General features: G+C 37.1%; 1 protein-coding gene across 1 annotated transcript in view; it reads right to left on the reverse strand.

Annotated features, from left to right (window-relative positions):
• Positions 1–2,393: 2,393 nt before the first annotated feature.
• The window catches only part of LOC149183772 (disease resistance protein Roq1-like), a 36,074-nt gene continuing 15,737 nt past the window's right edge, over positions 2,394–22,730 (reverse strand). Inside the window, exons 2-3 of the mRNA XM_089415076.1 lie at positions 2,880–4,160; positions 2,394–2,789 (exon numbers count right to left, since the gene is read on the reverse strand). Of these exons, the coding sequence (XP_089271202.1) occupies positions 2,394–2,789; positions 2,880–4,160 (1,677 nt within the window). The remainder of the gene's footprint in view (positions 2,790–2,879; positions 4,161–22,730) is intronic.

The following is a 22,730-nucleotide window of genomic DNA, read 5'->3' on the forward strand; positions in this document are numbered from 1 at the left end:
CAAGAATGGAAACAGTGAGAGCAGTGCTGTCCATAGCAGCACAAAAAAAATGGAAAGTCTACCAAATGGATGTGAAATCAGCATTCCTAAATGGAGTGTTAATGGAAGAGGTCTATGTGGAACAGCCTCTCGGATATGAGAAGAAAGGTGAAGAGCACAAAGTGTGCAAATTGAAGAAAGCTCTTTATGGGCTGAAGCAAGCGCCAAGAGCATGGTACAACAGGATAGATTCATATCTATTGGATAATGAATTTGACAAATGTGAAGGAGAACCCACCGTCTACATCAAAGAAAAAGATGGTAAAATTTTAATTGTTGTCTTGTATGTAGATGATGTTATTTTCACTGGAAATGATATTTATCTTATTGAGAATTTTAAATCAGTCATGAAGGATGAATTTGAAATGACTGACATGGGTTTGTTGAGATACTTCTTAGGCATAGAAGTAGATCAAAATGAAAAAGGAATTTTTATATCTCAAGCAAGATATGTAAATCAAGTTTTGGGCAGATTTAACATGCAAGAATGCAAGGCAGCCATCACTCCCACGGTGATGGGATTAAAGCTCAGCAGAGAGGACAGCAGCAAGGATTTTGATCCTAGCCTGTACAAAAGCATTGTGGGCAGCCTTATGTATTTAACAGCAACTAGGCCTGATATTATGTATGCTGTTAGTTTGATTTCCAGATTCATGGAGAGGCCAAAGGAGGCGCATTGGCAGGCAACAAAAAGAATTTTGAGGTATGTCAAAGGCACCAAAATGTTTGGAATTTTATATCATGCCTCAGCACATTCAGATTTGGTTGGATACACAGATAGCGATTGGGCTGGAAGTGTAGATGATCGGAAGAGCACTTCCGGTTATGTTTTTAATATGGGTTTAGGAGCCATTTCATGGGCTTCTAAGAAGCAATCCATTGTAGCATTATCTACAGCAAAGGCAGAATATGTGGCAGCGACAGCAGCAGCTTGTCAGGCAGTATGGATGAGAAGGATGTTGAGAAGCTTAGGCCAAGAGCAGGCAAAAGCAACAGTGGTCTTTTGTGACAATAGCTCTGCTATTGCTTTGTCAAAGAATTCAGTGTTTCATAAGAGAACGAAACACATTGATACAAGGTTTCACTACATCAGAGAATTAGTGAACAATGGAGAAATCGTCCTAGAACATTGCAGGACCCAGGAACAGGTTGCAGACATCTTGACAAAGCCACTGGTTCAGAAGAGTTTCGAATTTTTGAGAAAATGCTTGGGAATGACCGAACGCGCGGCTGTTAAAATTAAAGGGGAGTGTTAAATTGTAATTTTGAACAGCGCGGCGGCTTTTGGAAAACCGCCCGGTCTCCCCGCACTGCCATTCACCAAAGGCGGTATCCGTAGCTAAGGCTCCGACACAATCACACTCCGCCACGCGTCCTTAGTACGACGCCAAAAACCGCTCTCCCCGGACGCTAAAGGTAGTTTTGTTTGCGCGACCTTGGCGAGCGAATTGCGTTGGATCGAGTTTGGTGGCTCGGATCTGCGCGAAGCTGCGCGGACTTTAGCGACCGGGCCCGACGAATGGGGTGGCGACACGTGGCACCGAAGTGATGTCAGCCGACCCCCGGCCGCGTCAAATGATTTTTTTTTTGTCGTTTTCCTCGTTGACCGCCGTGGAGGAAACGTTGTGGTCTTTAATGCATTTACGTAGTTTTGGTGGCGGCCTTTAATGAGATGATGGGCATACGTCCCATATGTTTAATATAGTTATGGGGACATTTTAATATATGTTTTTTATATATTTGTTTTATATATGTCGTAAAAAAGGTCTACGCGGGTAAGTTTTTTTTTATGTGTTGTGAGTGGTGGCTACGTACGATAATGCGATTTTCTTTCGTAAATGCACAACAGTGCGATATAGAAATGTGTATGTAATGTCTTGATTTAGCCATTGAAGAACAGAGAGTTGTTTTTGTAATATCCACAGCAGTGGAAAATCTGTGAGAGTAACAGAGTTTGTTTTGTGAATCCCTCTTTGCACAGAGGATGAAATATGTATCAGTCTTTTTGTTTTAAATCAATAGAAATGTGTTGTGACTGTGTAATGGACTGTGTTCTGAGTTAATTTTTTTTAAAGAGGTTCTCTGCAAAAGATCCTGGACAGAGTAAACAGAGCATCGTCTCTGTGGTGAATATTTAATTGGTTTTTGGTATTTTCTCCATTGAAAAATACCCAACAGAGGTGGGTCAGCTGCCCTATGGATTTTGGAATCTTCGAGAGCACACCAAAAATCTCCAACTCCCTCAACTGAATAGGTGGCTGCAACATGCGTTCAAACTGCTGTTAAAAATATTGAAGTGGATGATTGTCATCTACGCATCACTTATAAATCCTTCCGAGTCTTGTGGTGCAATATTAACAACCAGAAACAAACAAACTCCAGATTACCTGCAATCTACCTTGCCACAATGCTTTGAATACTGTCCCATACACCTTCAAAACCCTTAAATTCTTGACTGGAATCCAGGAAGGTAGGTAGGAGTATGGGCAGTCATACCAAGAAAGCCACAGGAGATTTGGGGAGTGCGCCCTCCGCAAAACGTGCTCCAAGAGATGCCCTCGAGTCTGAAGAAGTTGCAAATGGGTGATACCAATACCAAGAAAACGATAACGTGTGTTTTGCAATCTATTGTAAAGCTCCATCACGCGGTTCCGGAACAGGTCTCCACTCCTTTGCCACCATGAATCCGTATCCCATGAATCCGTATCATTATTAAGAAAGATCCTAATTCCCCGCACTTCGGTTACTCCCTGTCCATTCTCGAGAAACGATCAAAAATTTTGACACTCTATACATACTTTTACAGAAAATATTTAAAAACAATAAATGATAACACTTACAGATGGTTGTTGCAGAAAATCATGAATGTTTTCTGCTGGATCGGAAAAACGGCGGGGCAATTCACCCCGCGCAATGTCCCGTCCCAAATCGCGGAGCTGATCATGCATCTGTATACAATTAGCACCATCCACATCAACCAAACATTTGCTTTCTAGATTTTGAAACCCCAGCGAGCCTTTCCAGTACGGATCGTCCCATATTCGCACACTGATATCCCTCCTCTCTGCTATGAAAAAGCAGGCAATATCTAAAAACATTTCCTGTTCCTTTGTATTGAGTGCATCATAACTGATTTTTAATTGCTTCTGTATATCAGCTGGCAGTTGATGTACTTGGGAAAGTGTATCCCTCCAAAAAGATTTGTTGTCATTTCTTCCTAAAAAGAGTGCCCCGAACACTTTTAAAGACAACGGCAATCCCTGGCACGCCTCTATAAACTCATTTACCAGAGCTTCAAAACCTTTGAGGGGATAGGGTTTACAGAAGGCGTAAGAACAAAATAGCTCTCGCCAGTGCTTTGTAGAAAGACCTTTTAACTTATAAATGGAAGACTCTTCCACTCCTGACTTTCTGAGGACCTCTCTGTCCCGAGATGTAATTAAAACTAAGCTATCAAAACGCAAGACATCTTTAACTGGTAAAAATGCATCTAGCTGATCCTCATGATCTACGTCATCCAAAATTAATAGGACATGACAATCTCGGAGGTACCTTTTCAGAATCCCTGTACGTTGATGAGTGTTCTCTATATTCACATCCTGTTGAGTTAATCCTTTCAAAACTTTACTCTGCAACGAATGTAATGAGCTTTTTCTAGCATTTTCTCTTACATCTAACAAACAATAGGATTTATTGTAACCTGAATTCTTCCTATTGAAAAATTCTACGGCCATGTCGTTCAAACACCATGTCGATTCCGTGTATCTCGGCGAAAAGACGGCCACATGGACCGATGCAGCTCGAATAGCATGCACTATTTGAGAAGGGAAATCAAATCCCGCTTCCAGCTCCTGCTCGTCTAAAAAGGGTCTGAATCCATGTGAAAGAAGACGACGGTACAGAGGGCTTGCGAAGGTGGCCTTGGTGTCCGGACCTCGATGGTTTATGAACACGTCATAAACCATGGGATCAGTAGCATTGGACGACGAGGCGGAGGCAGAGGTGGAGGCGAAGGAAGATTGAATCATAGTTGCAGGAGAAGAACGTTGAATTTCCATTTCGATTTCAGATTTCCTTTGGGGAAAGGAGGATGCAGACATTGGGTAGTATGCCATTGCCAACTGCTTTGAAAAAATAGAGATAAATATAGAAACTGGATATGGGAAGCTCTGAAAGCAAGTCAAAGGGTAGTTTCAGAGGCGCCGGAGAACAACTGATAACCAAAACAGGATGGAGATACGAATGCAGTCCAAACGAAGCAATGTCTCGTTAGACTACCTCATAGAATGACGGAACTCCAAAATGTCTCCTCTCCGGCTTTTCACGGTTGCCGGACTTTTTGACGAGAAGTAAATCGTCCCGTCATTACCATTCAACGGAAAAAAAACGCAACATTTCATCTCTTTTATCTTTTTATAATTATATTTCTCATTATTTTACATTTATTATCAAAACAATGCAATTTAAAGTCAACGATTTTATTTTATGAAGAACCTCCACTAAGCCCTCTAATCTCACACAAAATAAAATAATAATTTATCTCGATAAAATTTATATATCAAAATAAAATAATAATTTATGTGAATAGAATTCATATAATCATTCAATATTATTAATTAAGTTTATTTTCGCGTGTAAATTAGTTGATAATACAATATGTTTCTAAAATATGAATTATTAATTCTATATATACGCGTGCAACTTGCCAATATTTTTAAATATTATTAATTAAATTGTTTTGGTGTGTTTAATAATAAAATATGTTTCAAGATATATTTTGAATTATTAATTTTATAATATATTTATATTTATATTTATTATTAAAAAGTTTTTATTTTAACTTAATGTGGATGAGCATCTATTGACTTTTTTTTTTTTTTGAAGGCCCATATTGATTCTCAAGGGAATATGTTTAGCATATGCTTAATCTTAATGGCTATAGTGTATTATAGAGTTTGTTAGGTTGCATTGACTTTTAATAAATTTAAAAAATTAGATGTCCACCATTTTCCTAGAGATTTTAGATTATTCTAATTTTAATAAGTTCCTCCATAATAAGTTACTCATTATTATTTATAACATTTATTTATATATAAGCTTGCAAAATGGCCAATTACTTTTAAAAAAATTTAAAAATTAGATTCTTGCCAAGTGACTCCCCACCCCACCAATTTCCTAGAGATTTCATATTATTCCAATTCTAATCAATTCCTCCCTGATAAGTTCATCATTATTATTTATAACATTCATTTATATATAAGCAAATTTTATTTAGCACAATGATCCATTTTACAATAAGATGTGTAATTCCTTTTTTTCTTAAGTTAAAGTTTACCCATAACCTTTTCATACATGCTTAATTAAGTAAATGCGTGAATTAGTAAGACATTTTTCTTGTTAGAATAGTTTTTCTGGTTATATTTATGAAGTCTTAGGCTATATCAACCACATTAATATTTTTAATGTGGTTGTATTAGTTGATAAGTATGTGTAACTAATATATATATATATATATATATATATATATATTAGAAAAACAAAGGTACCCACACACTACAGAACAATTCTACTACACACTACAGATCACATGGATAGATCACATATTTATGGTGCTTGTAAGATCCAACCAATTCCAAATATGATTAGGGAGCTTGAAATATTCTTTCAACATCCACCTACAATTCTGCAACCAATTCTAAACTGAGCATGGAAGGATTATCTTCCAAGTCTCTCCCTTAATTCTTACATGCACAATTACAATACATATTATAACAATAAAATTGATCTTTGTCTAACTGGTCTTCATTAGGAACTCTACCCACTCTGCAGTATTATGGACTCTGCTCTTTCTTTCTCGACATCTTCGAGCTTACCTTTCAACTCATTTAAAGTACACCCACTTCAATGATGAACTTTGCAAGAGCAACAATATTGACAACTCGGCTCATCAGGGCTTCCTCGATAAGAGCTGAAAAGTAATGAACTATCCTATGGACCAGTCACTATCTGTCAGATATTTCGTTTTTGTCTATCCATTAGTTGCTAGGCAAATGGTCTGAATTCTAAATGTGTTCAAAAGCTGATCTAACAGCTTGACCGGTTTCACACACATGGATCTCATACTGTAACCTGAAGTCGTTGTTCAGGGGTTTCCAAGCGCTAAGAACAACAAACCATAACAGTATAAACACAATCAAACTAGTGATGTGTTCAAGGGTTTTCGAGCACCAAGAACCACTAATTCGAATTATGCAACATTGTTCATTAATTGGCTCTGATACCAAGTAGAAAAACAAAGGTATGCACACACAATGGAACAATTCTATTACATACTACAAATCACATGGATACATCACATATTTATGGTGCTTGTGAGATCCAACTAATTCCAAATATGAATAGGGAGGTTGAGATGTTCTCTCAACATCCACCTACAAATCTGCAACCAATTCTAAACTGATGATGGAAAGATTATCTTCCAAGTTATATATATATAATTAAGTTTTTTGGTGTGTATAAATTAGTTGATAATAAAATATTCTTTTAAGATATACTTTGAATTACTAATTCTATAATTTATTCAATTTGCCTCAAAAGTGTCTATTTATTAAAAAATGAAATTATAAAGATATTATATATATATATAGATAAAATTGTGTGCAGTAATTAAAAATTATTTAGGTAAATGTTAAATACTTTCCAAAATTTATATGGATGTCAATAAATATAATGCGGCTATTGCGAATCTAAAGTATTGGGAATTTGGAGTATTTAAATATGATTAAGATTATTATGGGAAAAAATTATCGATTCAAAATGGGTCCCTTTTATCAAAAATAAAACGACATATGATGTGTTCGATGAGTTGAGAATATGACCATTTTTCTGGTTAAATATTTTTAAAAACTTGAGTTTAAATTGTTTAATTTGTACCCCAAGGGTTTTCAAATGTGTTGAATCTATTTATGCATTCAAAAATGTATTTTAAAAAACAAAAAACCTTGAAATTATATTGATAGATTTTAGTGAATTCTAGTGAAATAAATTATTTCATCTACAAATTAGACTATATATATATATATATATATATTCTTTTTTTAATGAAGTAGACACCTTTCAAGCAAGTTGCACATAATTATTAATAAATATTAAATATTATGGAATTAATAATTTAAAGTATATCTTAAAAGCATATTTTATTATCAACTAATTTACACACCAAAAAACTTTATATATATATATATATATATATATAATACCTTTATAAATTTTTTTTTAATGAGGTAGACACCTTTAAAGATAGTTGCACATACTTATTAATAAATATAAATATATTATAGAATTAATAATTCAAAATATATTTTAAAAGAATATATATATATATATATATATATTGACAAATTTGGTTGCTATTATAAATCTGAAAAAAAAGAGGGAGACTGAGCTCCTGAAATACATGCTGAGGTGCCAAGAAGAGCTAGGGAAGGAGTTACAGCTTAAACAAAATTCCTCCTTAATCCTGCCTTTTGGGCTTCTAAAAACCAAAGACCAAAGGTAAATCCTAACAAACTGCAGTAGTAAATAACAACATTTACAAAGCATATCAATCTATATTACTGTGGCTGATGTGTCGAGCAGTGGACTCTTCAGGTTTGTCGTCGGCGCCGACTTGCTTCAAGCTTGACGAACTTGTTGGAGCTACGTTTTTCTTTTTTGTTGTTCCTTTTCTGCTGTTCCGTTTCTACTATTCCACTTCTGCTATTCCTTTTCTGATGTATTTTCTGCTGTTCCTTTTCTGTTGTTCCGTTTTTTCTGTTGTTCCTTTTCTGTTGTTCCTTCGGGAAAAAGGAACAGGAGAAACCAAAGGTATATCGAATGAACTGAGATGTTGTTCGGATCCAGGAGGTCTCTTCATTATGGTATATGCTAAAATGATTCCACGCCATTGTAGATAAGGCAGCCCAGTGATCTGGCACAAGCTTTGTTGGCTTGACTGTCAGCAATTTTATTGAGCAATCACAAAACATGATAGTAGCGCACATCTTTCATGGTGTGCCCTAAAATTTGACACCGTCAGATAATCTACTGAAGGAGAGCATTGGGAAGATCCCTGTTCTGAACCATTGCACTGACGACTATCGTCGAGTCTCCCAATATCATGACTGTGTCTATACCAAGCTTCCCAAGTTGGATAAGACCTTGGTAAAGGGCGAGGGCTTCTGCTCTATTATTGGAAGTGTGGCCAAGACCCCACTCGTATGAGAGTATGTTATCCCCATTAGCATTAAAACTAACTCCTCCTACCCCTGCTGCCTCGGGATTCGACTTTGAGGCCCCATCGAAACAGAGATAATGCCTATTGCTATTTTTAAGCCAACCTGCAAATTCTTCCTCTCTTAGTCTGATCTTCCAGTTAGGGGAAACATTGTTGTTTCTGTTGCAAGCAGCGTTGCCCTTCTGATTGTTGGTGTTTTGGTCTAACAAGTGTCCAATGAAAATGTGTTCTTCTATGCTGAGTTCACTGACATTTATACTTCTCGGATTCTTAACTGTGATGATCTCAAGGGCAAGACTCCTTGCCTTGGTGCAAAGGCTTCTAACAGTCGAGTCCTTATCCTTAAAAACCTTCCGATTTCGTGCTAGCCAAATATTCCATAGCATATTGTGGGGAAGAATGTCCCAGACTCTCTTCACTGTGTTATTTTTCCTGTGCTGCCAGGGGTAGGTTTTTTTCCATTTGTAAAGAATTTCTCCTATGGTGTTTTGGGTGTTCCATGGGATTTGATTGTTATGAGACAAGTTCCTCCAACAGTTGATGGAAAAATGGCATTCAATAAAGAGATGATGCATTGATTCTTCAGCAGCTAGGACAACGAGAGGGGCCATTAATTCCCCTCTTTTGCAAATTTTCGGCCATGAGGACTTTCCCTTTGAGGATGGTCCAGAGAAAAAACTTGATTTTTGGAATTACCTCGGATTTCCAAACCACCTTCCAGTGGTGCCAACTTGGCATGGGGTAGCTGATGTTGCAAATATAATGGTGAGCAGCTTGGATGGTGTAAGAGGATCCGGATGGGTCCCAACGAAACCCATCAAGATCGTTCTTTTTGACAGGGGCTAGACTGTGCAAATGGGATTAAAGGACAGAAAGACTTGCGTTAAGACTATTGGGTATGGCTGGGAAGGCCCAACCTGACCAAAGAAGGGTGTGAGGATCCCATTGGGAGATCTGGTCTAGGTAATGAATGCATGTTATTTCAAGAAAAAAAAGGATAGGGTGGACTCCCCCATGTCTGTTTATTGGCTGCTGACCCATGATTCTGTCTGCTCCAATATTGATGCTTGCACCTCCCTTGGGGATTTTTGAAGTATTTTGAGCGATTAATGGAATTGCTCTCTTGCATAATCGCCAAAATTTGGAGGATTCTCTATTGGGAATATCTTGATCAAGAAGCTGCTATCTAGGAAAATTGAGATATTTAATTTCTAAAACTTTTTTCCACCATGCTGGGAGTCCAGTAATGAGTCTCCAAACAGTTTTGCCTCCAAAGGCTAAATTGATAAATTTAGGAGATCTAATTCCAAGACCTCCTCGGTCTTGGGGCTGGATCACCTGCTTCCAATTAATCAAGTTGAATTTCCTTTTATCATTTCCCCCCCCTGCCATAGGAATTGGCGAAGAACGATTTCCATTTTGTTGTGGAAGGAGGCCGGAGCTTGAAGAAGAGAAAAATGATATAGGGGGAGAGAAGATATACCTGACTTAAGAAGAGTGAGGCGACCAACTGGGTTGAGCCAAATAGATCCCCACTGCTACACTTTTCTTTTCATTTTGTCGACTACTGTGTCCCAGACTTCTGGTCTCAAAGGTCCAGCACTTACAGGCATGACCAAGTAAGAGAAGTGAGTCCAATCATACTTGCATGTGACTCCAAATATGTTGGCGATATTGTGAAGCACTTGTACTGTTGTGTTCCAGCCATATATGCAGCTTTTCAAATTATTTACCATTCTGCCAGAGTAGCTCATGTATTTGTCAAGGAGAGATTTGAAGCGCTTGGCTATTGTGGTGGAGGCCCCTCCAATCAGTAGGGTGTCATCGGCAAATTGTGAATGATTTATGTTCTTGACCTCGTCCCCAAATTTTATTCCTGTGATTAAGCCAACCCTCCGGCTGAAGTCCAACGCTCTGCTGAAGGATTCAGCCATTAGAATGAAGAGATAAGGTGAGAGGGGGCAACCTTGTCGAAGACCTTTGGAGGATTGGAAAGCTTCTCCAGGTCTGCCATTTACAAGAGGGGAGATCCATGGCCCCGAAATGTAAGCTCGAATGAGTTTGAGAAAGCAGTCATCAAATCCCATCTTCTTCAAAGCTGCCGAGAGGAAGAAGTGTCTCACTCTGTCAAATGCATTGGCCAGATCAAGCTTGAGGATAAACCCTTTCTCATTTCTAGTTTGACTCGAATGGATGGCTTCTTGCACAAGTAAAATGGAATCAGTTATTTGTCTGTTGGCTAAGAATCCCCCTTGATTTTCGGAAATGAGAGAAGGGAGCAAAGGCTTTAGGCGAGTAGCAATGATTTTTGTCAAGATTTTATAGGAGGAGTTACAGAGTGATATGGGCTTGAAACAAGCAAAGGAAGATGGCCTGTTTTCTTTGGGGATGAGTGCTAGATGAGTAGCATTGGTATATCCTCCTATTTTGCCTTTTCGTTGGATCCAATTGAGCATTTTTGTCAAGTCCTTTTTAATAATTCCCCAGAATGCTCGATAAAAGCAGATGGGAAAGCCATTCGGTCTCGGGGCTTTATCAGGTTGAAGAGTCTAGATTGATCTCCTAATTTCCTCCTCATCTATCTCCTTGCTTAAAATGTCATTCATTTCCCTGCTTATCCCTGTTGAAAGATGTTGCAATAAATATGTATAATCCTTTGCTTCCTTTGTTTCAGTTCGCAGGTCCCGATAGTGATCTGTAGCAGCTCTTCGAATGGCTTCCTGAGTGCTTTGTCTATCACCTTTTGCATCTAGGATGGAGCTAACATTATTCCTTATCTTTCTGGCTGTCGTTTGCTTGTGAAAAAAAGCTGAGTTCTTGTCACCCCCTTGTAACCATAATTGTCTCGACTTGAGCCTCCATTTTGTTTCCTCTGCTCTGTTAACTCGTTATAGTTGTAAGTAGAGTTCATTTTCCTATTGTTTGTTCTCTTGGGAAAGGCCATTTTCCTCTATTGCTCTTTGGATACTCTCCAGATTGTTCTTAATTTATTTTTTTACCTTCTCTGGTTCTTGATACTTCGTTTTAGCCCATTCTTTGATGGCTTGTTTTGTTTTCCATAGTTTTGTTTCCCAAATGAAACCGGGAGAGCCTTCCACGTGTTGGATCCAAGAGCTGTATACAATTCCTGCAACTGCTGGTATATCATTCCAAAGAGAACTATATCTGAATGGGATGGGCCCAAGTGGCCTATGATTTTCCAGTGTTAGAGTTATTGGGAAGTGGTCAGAGGTAGAGCATGTTATAATGTTAGCATATCTGACAGAGAAAGCAGAGAGAAGTGTAATATTAATGAGAATTCTATCCAACCGCTCCATGATGTTACCAGCACCCAACCTGCGGTTGTTCCAGGTGTATCTACAGTTTTTTGGAGTGACATCCATAATATCATGCTCCTGCATGATATTTTCCAACTGTATTCTATATGGATCAGGTGTAAAACTACCTCCCCTTTTCTCATTGGCATGGAGGATTAAATTAAAGTCACCTCCTAGAATAATGTTAGTGTTCTCTTCTGCGTCCAAACTGTCTTTTAGATCATGCCAACAACTATCCTTATCTCTGCAGTGATTCAGCACATAGATGTTGTAGATGATAATGGCTTGCTGATCTGCTTTATTTTCCAGAGTTGTTTTGATCCAGTGTTGATTTATTGTTTCCGAAATACAATTCCATATACCTTGATTCCAAATTGTTGCTATTCCTCCTAAGGCTCCTCTTGCCTCACTAATGCTTCCTCTATACTGTCTCTGCTACTCAATGACTTTACTCATTTCCTTGTGGTTTTGTTTTGTTTCTGTAACATAATACTTCCTAGCTTCTCAGAAATGATAAGATCCCTTAGGGCTACTACCTTAGAGGGGTGCCCAAGTCCCCTGATGTTCCAAGATAATATTTTCATCATTGGATATGTGGTGTGTGGGGAGGTGCTCGCCCCCCTTGGTCCTTGTTGATTGCTTCTTTGTCATGCTGTCCCAGGATATAAGTTTCTATGGGTGTCTGTGTTCCCATTGCTATGTCCTTTTGCGCGTTCTCATCCCTGTGCTGCTTAGCAGATTTCCTGCCTGGGCCAGGTTTCTTGGAGGGTTCACTAGAACCCCCGTGATCTTTAGATGAGCTTCTGGTAATTCTGTTGAGGGGAGGATCAAGAAGAGGCTGAGAGGAAATAGTAAGAGGCAATGAGGATTCGATAGTGTCTTGGCGTTGGCTTTCAGGGAGAGGGGGCTCCTGGGGATCAGGGGTGGAGAGGACAGAGAAGGGGTTGGATGAGGGAAGGGTCTGAGGATGGGAGAGGGGAGGTGGTTTGGAGGGAGCAGGGGAGGAAGGGGTGGGATGGGCTGCAGAAGAGGTCGAAGGGCCTGAATCAAGGGGAGCTTTTACTGAAGAGACCGTTTTCTTTTTTTAACCATTTCCCATTGTTCTTCTTGTGATCCATTTTCTACATCAATAAGCTTAGTGCATCTATTGGCAAAGTGGCCATATTCGTGACATACCTTACACTTAAAGGGGATCTGCTCGTAATCCAGTTGCTGTATGTGGCTCTAGTCGTCCACTTTAAGCTTGATGGCTTCCGGAAGGCCTTTTCCGAGGTCCACTTCAACACAGATTCGCGCATAGGCTTGCATATTTTCTTTTGGTTCACTGCGATCAATATATTTGCCGACTGCATTCCCGATGGCGCGAACCGATTCATCTCCCCAACAATGAAGAGGGAGGTGAGGGAGCTGGACCCTGGTCGGGAGCTTCATTAATGAAACATATTTTTAGTTCTGTGCAACCATGGTCGGGAGCTTCATTAGTGTAACATTTTTTTAGTTCAGTAAATAAAGATGCGAGAATCACAAATACTCTACCATCTTAAACAAATAAAGCAATCGAAGTTATCATTCTTGTTTTCAAGATTATGAGCCATGGTACCTCTAGTATGCATATGAAGTATTATGATATTTTGGTTTCCATTGTTGTTTTAATTCTCATTTTAAAGGTTTTTTTTTTTTCTTTGAAGTATAAAATATTGTTATAAAATATTGTAATGTTATTTATAGCTAAATCAAGTTACACAACCAAAAAAGTGGATATCAATTCATTCTTGGTCCAAGTAAATAATCTCCGCCTCCCAGACAATTTTGTCACTATTGCCAGCTCTGATACCAATACCAAATGTTGGTGTGAATATGCTCAGAGATCCAACGTACTGTTAATCCAAATAATAACTTTAGAATCTCGAAGTATTTTTTGCTCAAACATATTTAATGGCAAAGGGTACAATGTTTCACATGAAAGTAAAATGATCTGCAGATCTTAGTCAATATATGTTTTGATTGTTTAGAAACTTATCATTTGCATAACTCAAATATTTGTTCACATGAAAATAAAATGCTCTGCATATCTTAGTAAATATATGTTTTGATTGGTTAGAAACTTATGATGTGCATAACTCAAATATTTGTTGGTTGAATCAGTCATTGTGAACATCGAAGTTTGACGTAGATGATCTCCCTGTTATTCATCCTTATATGTGTCGTAGAACAATTGCAGAAAAGCTATAGTCATCATTATTTGCCACGAAAATAATTACAGTGATCGAGAATTTTCCTGGCCGTCATTTGGAGTTTAAAACAATTTTAACATTCAAAATCACAATCCTTCTGAATTAATTTAAATATTTGTTAATTTGAAATTCTTCTCAAGTGGAATTAAATTTTTATCAAATGCTTATATTTATGAAATTTCTTAAAATGAAAATCTTTAAAATGCAACTGCTTTAAATATAGTTAAATATCATTATTCTATTGGTTTTAAATATTATTTTAACATTTGAAATTAATATTTAAGATGAAAAATTACTAAATAAGAATATTAAACAATGTTTAATGAAAAAGTAAAAATGAAATATTGATTTTATTTTTTTATATATTTATTAAAAAAATATTTTCTATGTCATTTTTTTTAAATTATGATATTGATTTTCTTTATTAATATTATTTTTTACTATTAATAATTGTTTTGATAGACATCTCTCTACAATAAGTATCAAAACAATTATGGCATGATGTTACTAAAATTTTAAAAATCATAAAAATGAATTAACTTATACTTTTATGTACTTTAGGTGCACCTACAAATTACATCTACGCACAAAAACGCAACAGTTTATCGATATTTCTGAATTTGTTGTATTAATATTTTGTAAATTAAAATTATTTTGATCAAAATCATATTGGAATTTAGGCGTTTCGAACCATCCAGTGTGGTTAATCGTCAAGACTAAGATGAAAGGCCTAAGAATAAATAATGAAAAGAATGCACAAGGAACTGAGTCAAACTTACAAAAAATACTAAAACTAAATGACGTTCAAGAATACATTAATAATAAATATTGAATCAAAATAAATAATAAGAATACAGAAAATAAAAATATAATGATTAAATCAAGTCAAACACAACAATACATATTACAATCTATCTATCTATCTATATATATATATATATTCATGAAACATAACAATAATAAAAACAAATCAAAACTAAATAAAAATAAATTGGAAACAAGAAAAAGTCAAAACTAAAATTATTAAAAACAAATTTCAATAAATTCAATTTAACTCTCAAAAATAAAGATCCAAAATAATAAAACAAAATAACTCAAAACAAAAAGAACTGTGTAAAAGTCAAATACAACCAAAATTTATATATATATATATATCTATATATATATATATATAATCATAACAGGAAAAACTATATAATAAAGAATCTAAAAAAATATATGGTAAAGTAAACTTTTAATTAAAAAATCTAATATAAAATAGATATAGCTTATTTAAAAATAAAAATGCACCAAAAAATATTTTTAAAATATAAATAATATACATAAATTAAATTGAAGGAAAAGAGTCCTAAATAATATAAAAAGTTTGGATAGACTATTAAATTATGGAAAATTTGAAAGGAATACATGATCAAAAAATAAATCAAGTAAATACAACAATTTTAATTAGTCAAATAAAACAAGGTCTAAAGAGCCTGTAAGAAAAACAATTAAAAATAAGTTCATTGACATTTTAATTCATATCTACTTTGTTTGATTTTTATTATGATTATTTTTTTTTTAAGCTTGGTAAGACTACATCTTCATCATATTCAATAAATCACCCCTATGGATATAGGGAAATGAACGAGTGACTTCACATCAATGAGTGCCTTAACAGAACACCTAACCGTCTATGCAAGCCCTGTTGACATTTTTATGATTATATATATATGTTTGTCTTTTTAAACTTAGAGCAATTAGTTTGTATTTTAATACATAATTGTATTAATATATATATATATATATATATATATATTTTTTTTTTTTTTTTTTTTTTTTTTTTTTTTGCTGAAGCAAGAGTTGGTCCTTCTATTTAATTATATCATAAAAACAAATTACATAAAGTACAACATACCCAAAGGAGATGTAGGCCATAAAGTTATCGAGCCACACAAAGCCTTGGGAGTCGAGCCAAAGGCCCACAATCCAAGCTAAGGGCCCACAAAACATTACATCGTGGCCTCCAAAATTCAATCTTTCGCCAAGATCGTGTGATCCGCCTCCCGAGATCTTACGATCGAGGATCTATTTCAGAAAACTAACATGCAAACCCTTTAAGCTTTGAATTGGACCCGATAAGGATATAGAGAGCAATATAAAGATTTCAGGTCTGCCTGGGAGGATAACCCTCGAGCATGTAATCCGCCCGAAATCCACCGATCCTAACCTTGCTGAGTAACTTGCATGGTGATTAACTACGCCCCTGGACCCGAAGTCTAATAAAGCCACCGCTTAAATTAATTTCGGGTTCGTTTGGCATGGTATCCACCTTGCTATTTGCCATGCGAAATTCCTAGGATTGCCTCTATTTTCCCTATCTGCCAGCACATTATCTAAGCTCCCGGCATAGCTAAATCAAAGGTGATCTTTAGTGAATTTCGTTTTCATAAAAAGACTTGTCCTATATATTGACTCCCGCTCGAGAACTTTGGGTTTGTAGAGTTTTGGGTACATATTCCCGCCCGAAGACCGAATATCCTATCCGCATAATTCCATGCACTGCTTCCCCGTATAGACCAAAATTCCTCTATTTCCATTGGTCTAACTCTTGCTAGTTTCCCCTACTCTGATAGAACTCCCTGTCCGCATTCGCCTATCTGAGACACTCTTCCCTCAATCTACCTTGGGGGGTCTCTATCTAGTCATATTTTTTATTGCTCTTAGCACAAAGTACACCTTCATTAGCTAATATATCCACTAATTTGTTGGTTGTTCGGCGCACATGAGTAAAACTAAGGGTTCTCATGTTCTGCAGGTGGGATTGAATCCGTTGATAAACTTGCAGAAGCCGCCAATGTCTCGATACTTTATCTAGAGCTGAGCCATAGCAAATTTTCTTGACCGAATTAATAATCAATTCAGAATCAGCTTCAATTATGGTATTATGAAGATTTGAGTCCCTCAAGATTTCTAGGCATTGCTCAAGGGCCATGAGCTCTACCATATTGTTAGTGGCTTTCCCCAAATGACTATGAAAGATGGTTTTTATGAAACCCTTTTCATCTCTTATTACTCCTCCATACCCAACCCTACCGGGGTTTCCTTTTAAGGCCTCATCTATATTGCATTTCATAAAACCTTGAGGGGGGGGTTGCCAGAAATCCTTATTAGTTAGTATATGACTTACATTCATGTTTTTGCCCTGTGGGACAAATCTCTGAAGACCCAAATGTAATAGTATCTGCACATTTGTGTCTTTTGATTGGTCCTCAGGGGGGTTTTTAATGAGGGTTCCTACCATCTCATTAAGCTGTATTAAAATCTAAGTCATGATGCTCTGGGAAGAACCTTTCCTATTCTTGAATATTCTGTTGTTGCGTTCTTTCCAGACATCCCATATTAGAAAGCCTGGAACTAAAGCCCAAGCTTTGTTGATTATTTCATTATCAGAGAAATTTTTCCTCCACTTCTTCAAAGTGCTGGTAATGCTGCCCATGTCCCTGTCTGTTTGTCTGAATATTGAAGCTACCCAATTCCACAAGGTAGATGTGAAAGGGCAGAAGTTGAGTAGGTGATCCATAGTTTCTTCTTGTAATTCACATAGTTGGCATCTAGATGGACCGGATACCCCTCTTTTTCTAAGGTTTTCCCAGGTCAGAATTTTTTTATTCTGCACTAACCACGTGAACAATTTGATTTTCATCCAACTTTGGTTCTGCCATAGGTCCTTCCATACCCAATTAGGGTTTGGAAAGTCAAGCCCAAGGGCTATGCGTTTGGCATCTTTGAGGTTAAAGTTGCCTTCATTGTTTTTGCCCCATATCAGCTCGCCTGAATCTGCTGATGTTAGAATCTTTCTCTATTCCAAGATGGTTGTTAAAGCTTCTGCATGTGCCTTCAACAGAGAGTCATCATTGTATACCAGGTTCTTCCATATTCTCCATTTTCCATCGCTTCTTTCCTGATCCCAGAATTCATTTACCCTAAGTAACCCTTTGTTTTCAGTATCGTTCTTGAGATTGATGAATTCTTCTCTTAACAGCTTAGGTTCTTGTTGCCAATTATCTTCCCAAAACCAAGCAAGGTTTCCATCTCTTATTTCCCAGAAACTGTGTTTCTGAACAATGGCTCTATTCTCCCAAGCTTTGTTCCAAATGTGGGAGCCTTTGATGAGCCCAAACATTCTAATGTGATCCCTTTCTTGCCAATTGTTTGCATATTTATGTTTCCAAATTTTGGCCCAAGGTGAAGCCAAATCTTTTAGCCATCTCCACCATAGTTTTTCCCCCAAAACTTTGTTAAGTATTTCAAGATCATCAAGTCCCAAATCTCCATGTGTCTTAGGTTTACAGATATTTTCCTAGGCTACCAAAGCCCATTTTTTTTCTCTTCCCCTTTGCCCCAAATAAAATCTCTTTGAATATTTCTGCATTGTTGCATAACTCTTTTAGGAGCTGGAAGGGCTGAAAACATAAATATGGGGACAGTTTGTAGGACAACTTTTGTGAGCACTAGTCGTCCTGCTAAATTTAAAGACCTGTTTGCCCATTTCTGGATTTTCTCCTGGAGCTTATTAGTCACAAGCTCCCAAACTGCCTTACTTAGAGGTTTGTCTGTTAGAGGTACTCCCAAATATTTGGAGGGTAGCATATCTCTTTGAAAGCCTAGAATTCTAGATATATTTCTCTGAATAGCAACATTCAATATTGAAAAAGAAAATCTTTGTTTTGGTAAGGCTTACCTCTGTACCCGCAGCCATTGCAAAGTCATTCATGATTTGTTTGTAGGCTAGAGCTTCCTTGACCGTGGGTGTACCCTGCAACATGGTATCGTCCACAAATTGTTGATGGGTCAAAGCATCTCCATTCATGGTGAGTTTGAGACCCTGGATTTGGCCTTCTGCTTTGGCAGATTTGATAGCATTGCCTAGCCCTTCCATCATGAGAATAAAGAGGAAGGGTGAGAGTGGATCTCCTTGTTTGAGACCTCTCGAAGGTTTAAAGGTTGTGGATGGTGAACCATTTAATAGGATTGAAAAACTGGAGGTACTTACAAGGGCCATTACCCATCTTATCCAGTTATGGTCGAAGCCATAAGCTATTAGAACTTCCCTAATGTAAGCCTAGCTTAGATTATCCTAAGTCTTTTCCAGGTCAAGTCGTATAATCATTCCTGCCTGCCTATTGTTCTTAAGTGAGTGAACCACCTCGTGAGCTTGAATGATATTGTTGAGAATTTTCCTGCCTTCCACATATCCAGTTTGCTCCTCAGACACGAGAGTTGGAAGAAGGGGCTTAAGCCTGTTGGCAATTATTTTGGAAATAATTTTGTACACCACATTGCATAATGCTATTGGTCTAAATTTGTCTGGTGTCATAGCATTATCCTGCTTTGGAATCAAGGATATGAAAGAGGTATTGAGCGCCTTCAAAACAGTTTTGTTTTTCCTTGAGTCCTCCACCACATCGATGATATCGTGCTTGACTATTCCCCAACATGCTTTAAAGAAGTCAACATTGAAACCATACGGACCTGGTGCTTTTCCATTTTGCATCTCTTTGATGACTCCGCTGACCTACTCTTTATTAACTAGTCTGTTTAGATTATAATTGTCTTCTCTTGTCACAAGATTAGGAATGTGCTTTGTAAAGTCATTGATGAATTGTGATCTATCTAAGAGAGGTTCCTCAGCTATGCCTTGGAAATGTTGAACCAAAGAAACTTCTATTTCTTTGTGGGTATTGAGTTGATTTCCTTGAAAATCTTTGATTTTTGAAATCCTATTATGAGACCTATGATCCATGGTAGATTTGTGAAAAAACCGTGTATTCCTTTCTCCTTCTTTTAACCATTGTACCCTTGATTTCTGTTTCCAAAATATCTCCTCTTGCTTGCATAATCCTTCCCATTCCTATTGATGATGGTCAACTTGTTCCTTTCTCTCCTCATTGAAGCCATCTGTGATGAGGATCTAGTTAATTTCTTGTAGCTTCTATTCAACTACTTTTTTGGCTTCAAAAATGTTGCCAAACTCATTCTTATTCCAATCTTTAAGCCTGAGTTTGATGTGTTTCAATCTTTTATGCAGGAGGAACATTTTAGTGCCCTGAACTTGCATATCCTCTGTCCACCATTTTTCAATATTGCTGATAAAGTCAGGATGGGTAAGCCAAATGTTTTCAAACCTGAAAGGTCTATTTCTTGGAGTTCCTATAAAGGACGCTTCAAGTTGAATAGGCCAGTGATCCAAGCCACCAAAAGGGAGTATCGTAGCTGACAAGTCAAGGCCTATAAGGATGAGGTCCTCCGAGACAATAAATCTATCTAGTTTTGAGGCCACTTGAGACTCTTCTCCCCTTTTATTTTTCCAGGTGAAGATACCATTACTTGTCTCTATATCTACTAGCCTCATGTTGTTTATGAAATTCTGAAATGCTATGCAATCTCTGCCTAGTGATCTGGTGCCACCTTCTTTTTTTTTCTGATAGGGACCTGATCATGTTAAAGTCCCCTACCAAAATCCAGGGGATACTCGAATGTCTGTTTCTTAATTCCTCCAGTGAGGTAAGAAGCCCGAGCTTGTCTTCAGGCTTTGGTGGACCATAAACATTTGTGATCAAATAAACTTCCTTTTCCCCCAAAGGTTGGATGACCACTGATAGATAGTTCCTGGATGCTTCAGCATCTAGGATTCCTATTTTCTGAGGGTTCCAAAGTGTGAGAATTCCTCCTGCTGTTTTATCTACTTTAACTTCTAGATATTCATATTTAATCAACCATTTGTTGTGTATTTCTCTTATTTTTTCTATTGAACATTTTGTTTCCTGGATAAATATCATATCTGGTTTTTCTTCTTTCTTTCTATTGCTAAGATTTCTTTGTTTCCTTTTGCTTCCTAGACCCCTAATATTCCATGTTGTAAGCTTCATTAAGAAATATTTGTAAATGAGTAACTAGTTAGGTCTTTCATCTTACCTGAGTTGATCATGAGTTTTCCACATTCAATCAGCAGCTCATTCTGTTTTTTTCTTCCTCTTTTCCTTCTTGGGTTCTTGGGAGCTTGTCCCCCTGTTGCCTCCATAGTTTTAACCCCTCCATTATCCTGACTATCATAGTTTCTTTTGACCCCTGCACCCTTTGCCTGCGTTCTCCAAAGGAAGAGCTGTTGTACTCTGTTAAATTCATCTTGAGGTAGCGAATCCACTCCTTTGGTTGTTCCTTCCTCCAGGAACTTTTCTAGATCGAGATGCTCCCTTTCCAGTATGTCCTGCAGTTCATGATCCTCCGTTCCCACTTTGCTTGGGGTCATCTCTTGGTCCCTATCAAGTTCCATAGTGCTTGGTTGATCCTCCTTTTGCTGGCTTTTATCAAGTCTATCCTCCATTCTCTCATTCTTTTCCTTCTCTACAGGATTGTCCTTCATTACTTGATTCGTTCTTTCATCCCCTTCTTCTTCTTCTAATATTTTGAACCTATTTTGACTAGGTTGTTTTTCCTCATAGCTTTTTTTTGGGTTTTTTCCCCCTCCTTTTCCTTTGCCCCCCACCTTGGTAAAGCTTTCAGTCTCTTTACCTGAGGTTGCTTTGATGCTGCTCTCCATTTTACGTAAAGGACAGTCTCTGAAGAGATGCCTGTGTTCATGGCATTTGTGACATCTGAAGGGTACATGCTCATAATCCACCACCTGTATCCATTCTTCATCATATACTTCTAAAATTATTTCATCCGACAAAGCCCCAGAAAGGTCCATTTCCACGCATATTCTGGAAAAGGAGGTATATTTTCCTTGCAGAGTGGCTTCTGATATTTTTAAAAAATGCCCTACTTTATTACCTATGGCTTTTAATGATTCTGGCAGCCAATAATCTAGAGATAGGGAATATAGTCTTACCTATACCAGCACCGATGTAAATGTTTCTCACTCTGGAACAAAATTCATTAACCATGGCCTCATATAGAGGCCTGCAGCCGCATAGAAGTAAGGTCCTCCTTCAAACACCCTGTCTTTATCCATTAGGTTCATAAACACAACTATGAAGAAACCCTTGGATGCAAGGTGTAGATCTATTTCTCCCTTAGGTTTCCAAAGGTTTTTTACACATGCGTGTAGTGTGTTTGGTCAATTTAGTGTTGTCTAAATTGCTATCATAAATTGTCAACCCGGGGCTCGTAAGCTGATGAAGTGAAGTGTACAATATATACTTAAGCAGCGTTTTCTAGTTCTTTTTGTCGTTTTTAGTTCTTGTGTGACTTATCTTCCTAATGTGGAGTGATGTCTTTATAAACAAATGAGTGAGTGTGTGTGTGTATATGGTGGTTTCTAAATGAGTGAATGTGTGTGCAAATGGTGGTTTCTAAGTGCTTCTTGAACTTTTAAAGAGAAAGCTTGAAAAGTAACTTGAAATGGAATTGAAACTTCAAATGAAAGAAAAGCATTAAACAAAGTGACTAATGGCACTAGTCCACTATCTATGCTGCTGATAAGAACAAAAATAGCATCTATGTTAACTCAATGGAAAGTGAAAAACACTACTTTAACTGCAAAACTTAAATGACAAATCATAACACTTCATTCTTCCTTAACATTCTGCCTCTAGCTGAAATTGTTCATGTGAAAAATAGTTAAGAAGGAATCAGTAATATGAGTCCAAAAGCTAATCAAACCAAGCTGCCACTCAATGATATTTTGGTCCAATAAAGGTTAGTCAATTATGATGAGAAGACCATCAAAAGGTTAGTAAGCAACTTGTCAAAAACTTGATAAAGTAAACTAGCAATGAAACTAAGTAAGCAAGGTAAAAATCAGCAGCTAAGACAAGACAACTTCAAATACCATCAGTGATAAAAAGAAATAAAAACACACTATCCCGGGCTCCTAACACA

The sequence above is a fragment of the Pinus tabuliformis genome, chromosome 3_2 (assembly GCF_031772625.1).
Source record: "Pinus tabuliformis cultivar Carrire ecotype Pingquan chromosome 3_2, CPIR1, whole genome shotgun sequence".
NCBI classification, from domain to species: domain Eukaryota; kingdom Viridiplantae; phylum Streptophyta; class Pinopsida; order Pinales; family Pinaceae; genus Pinus; species Pinus tabuliformis.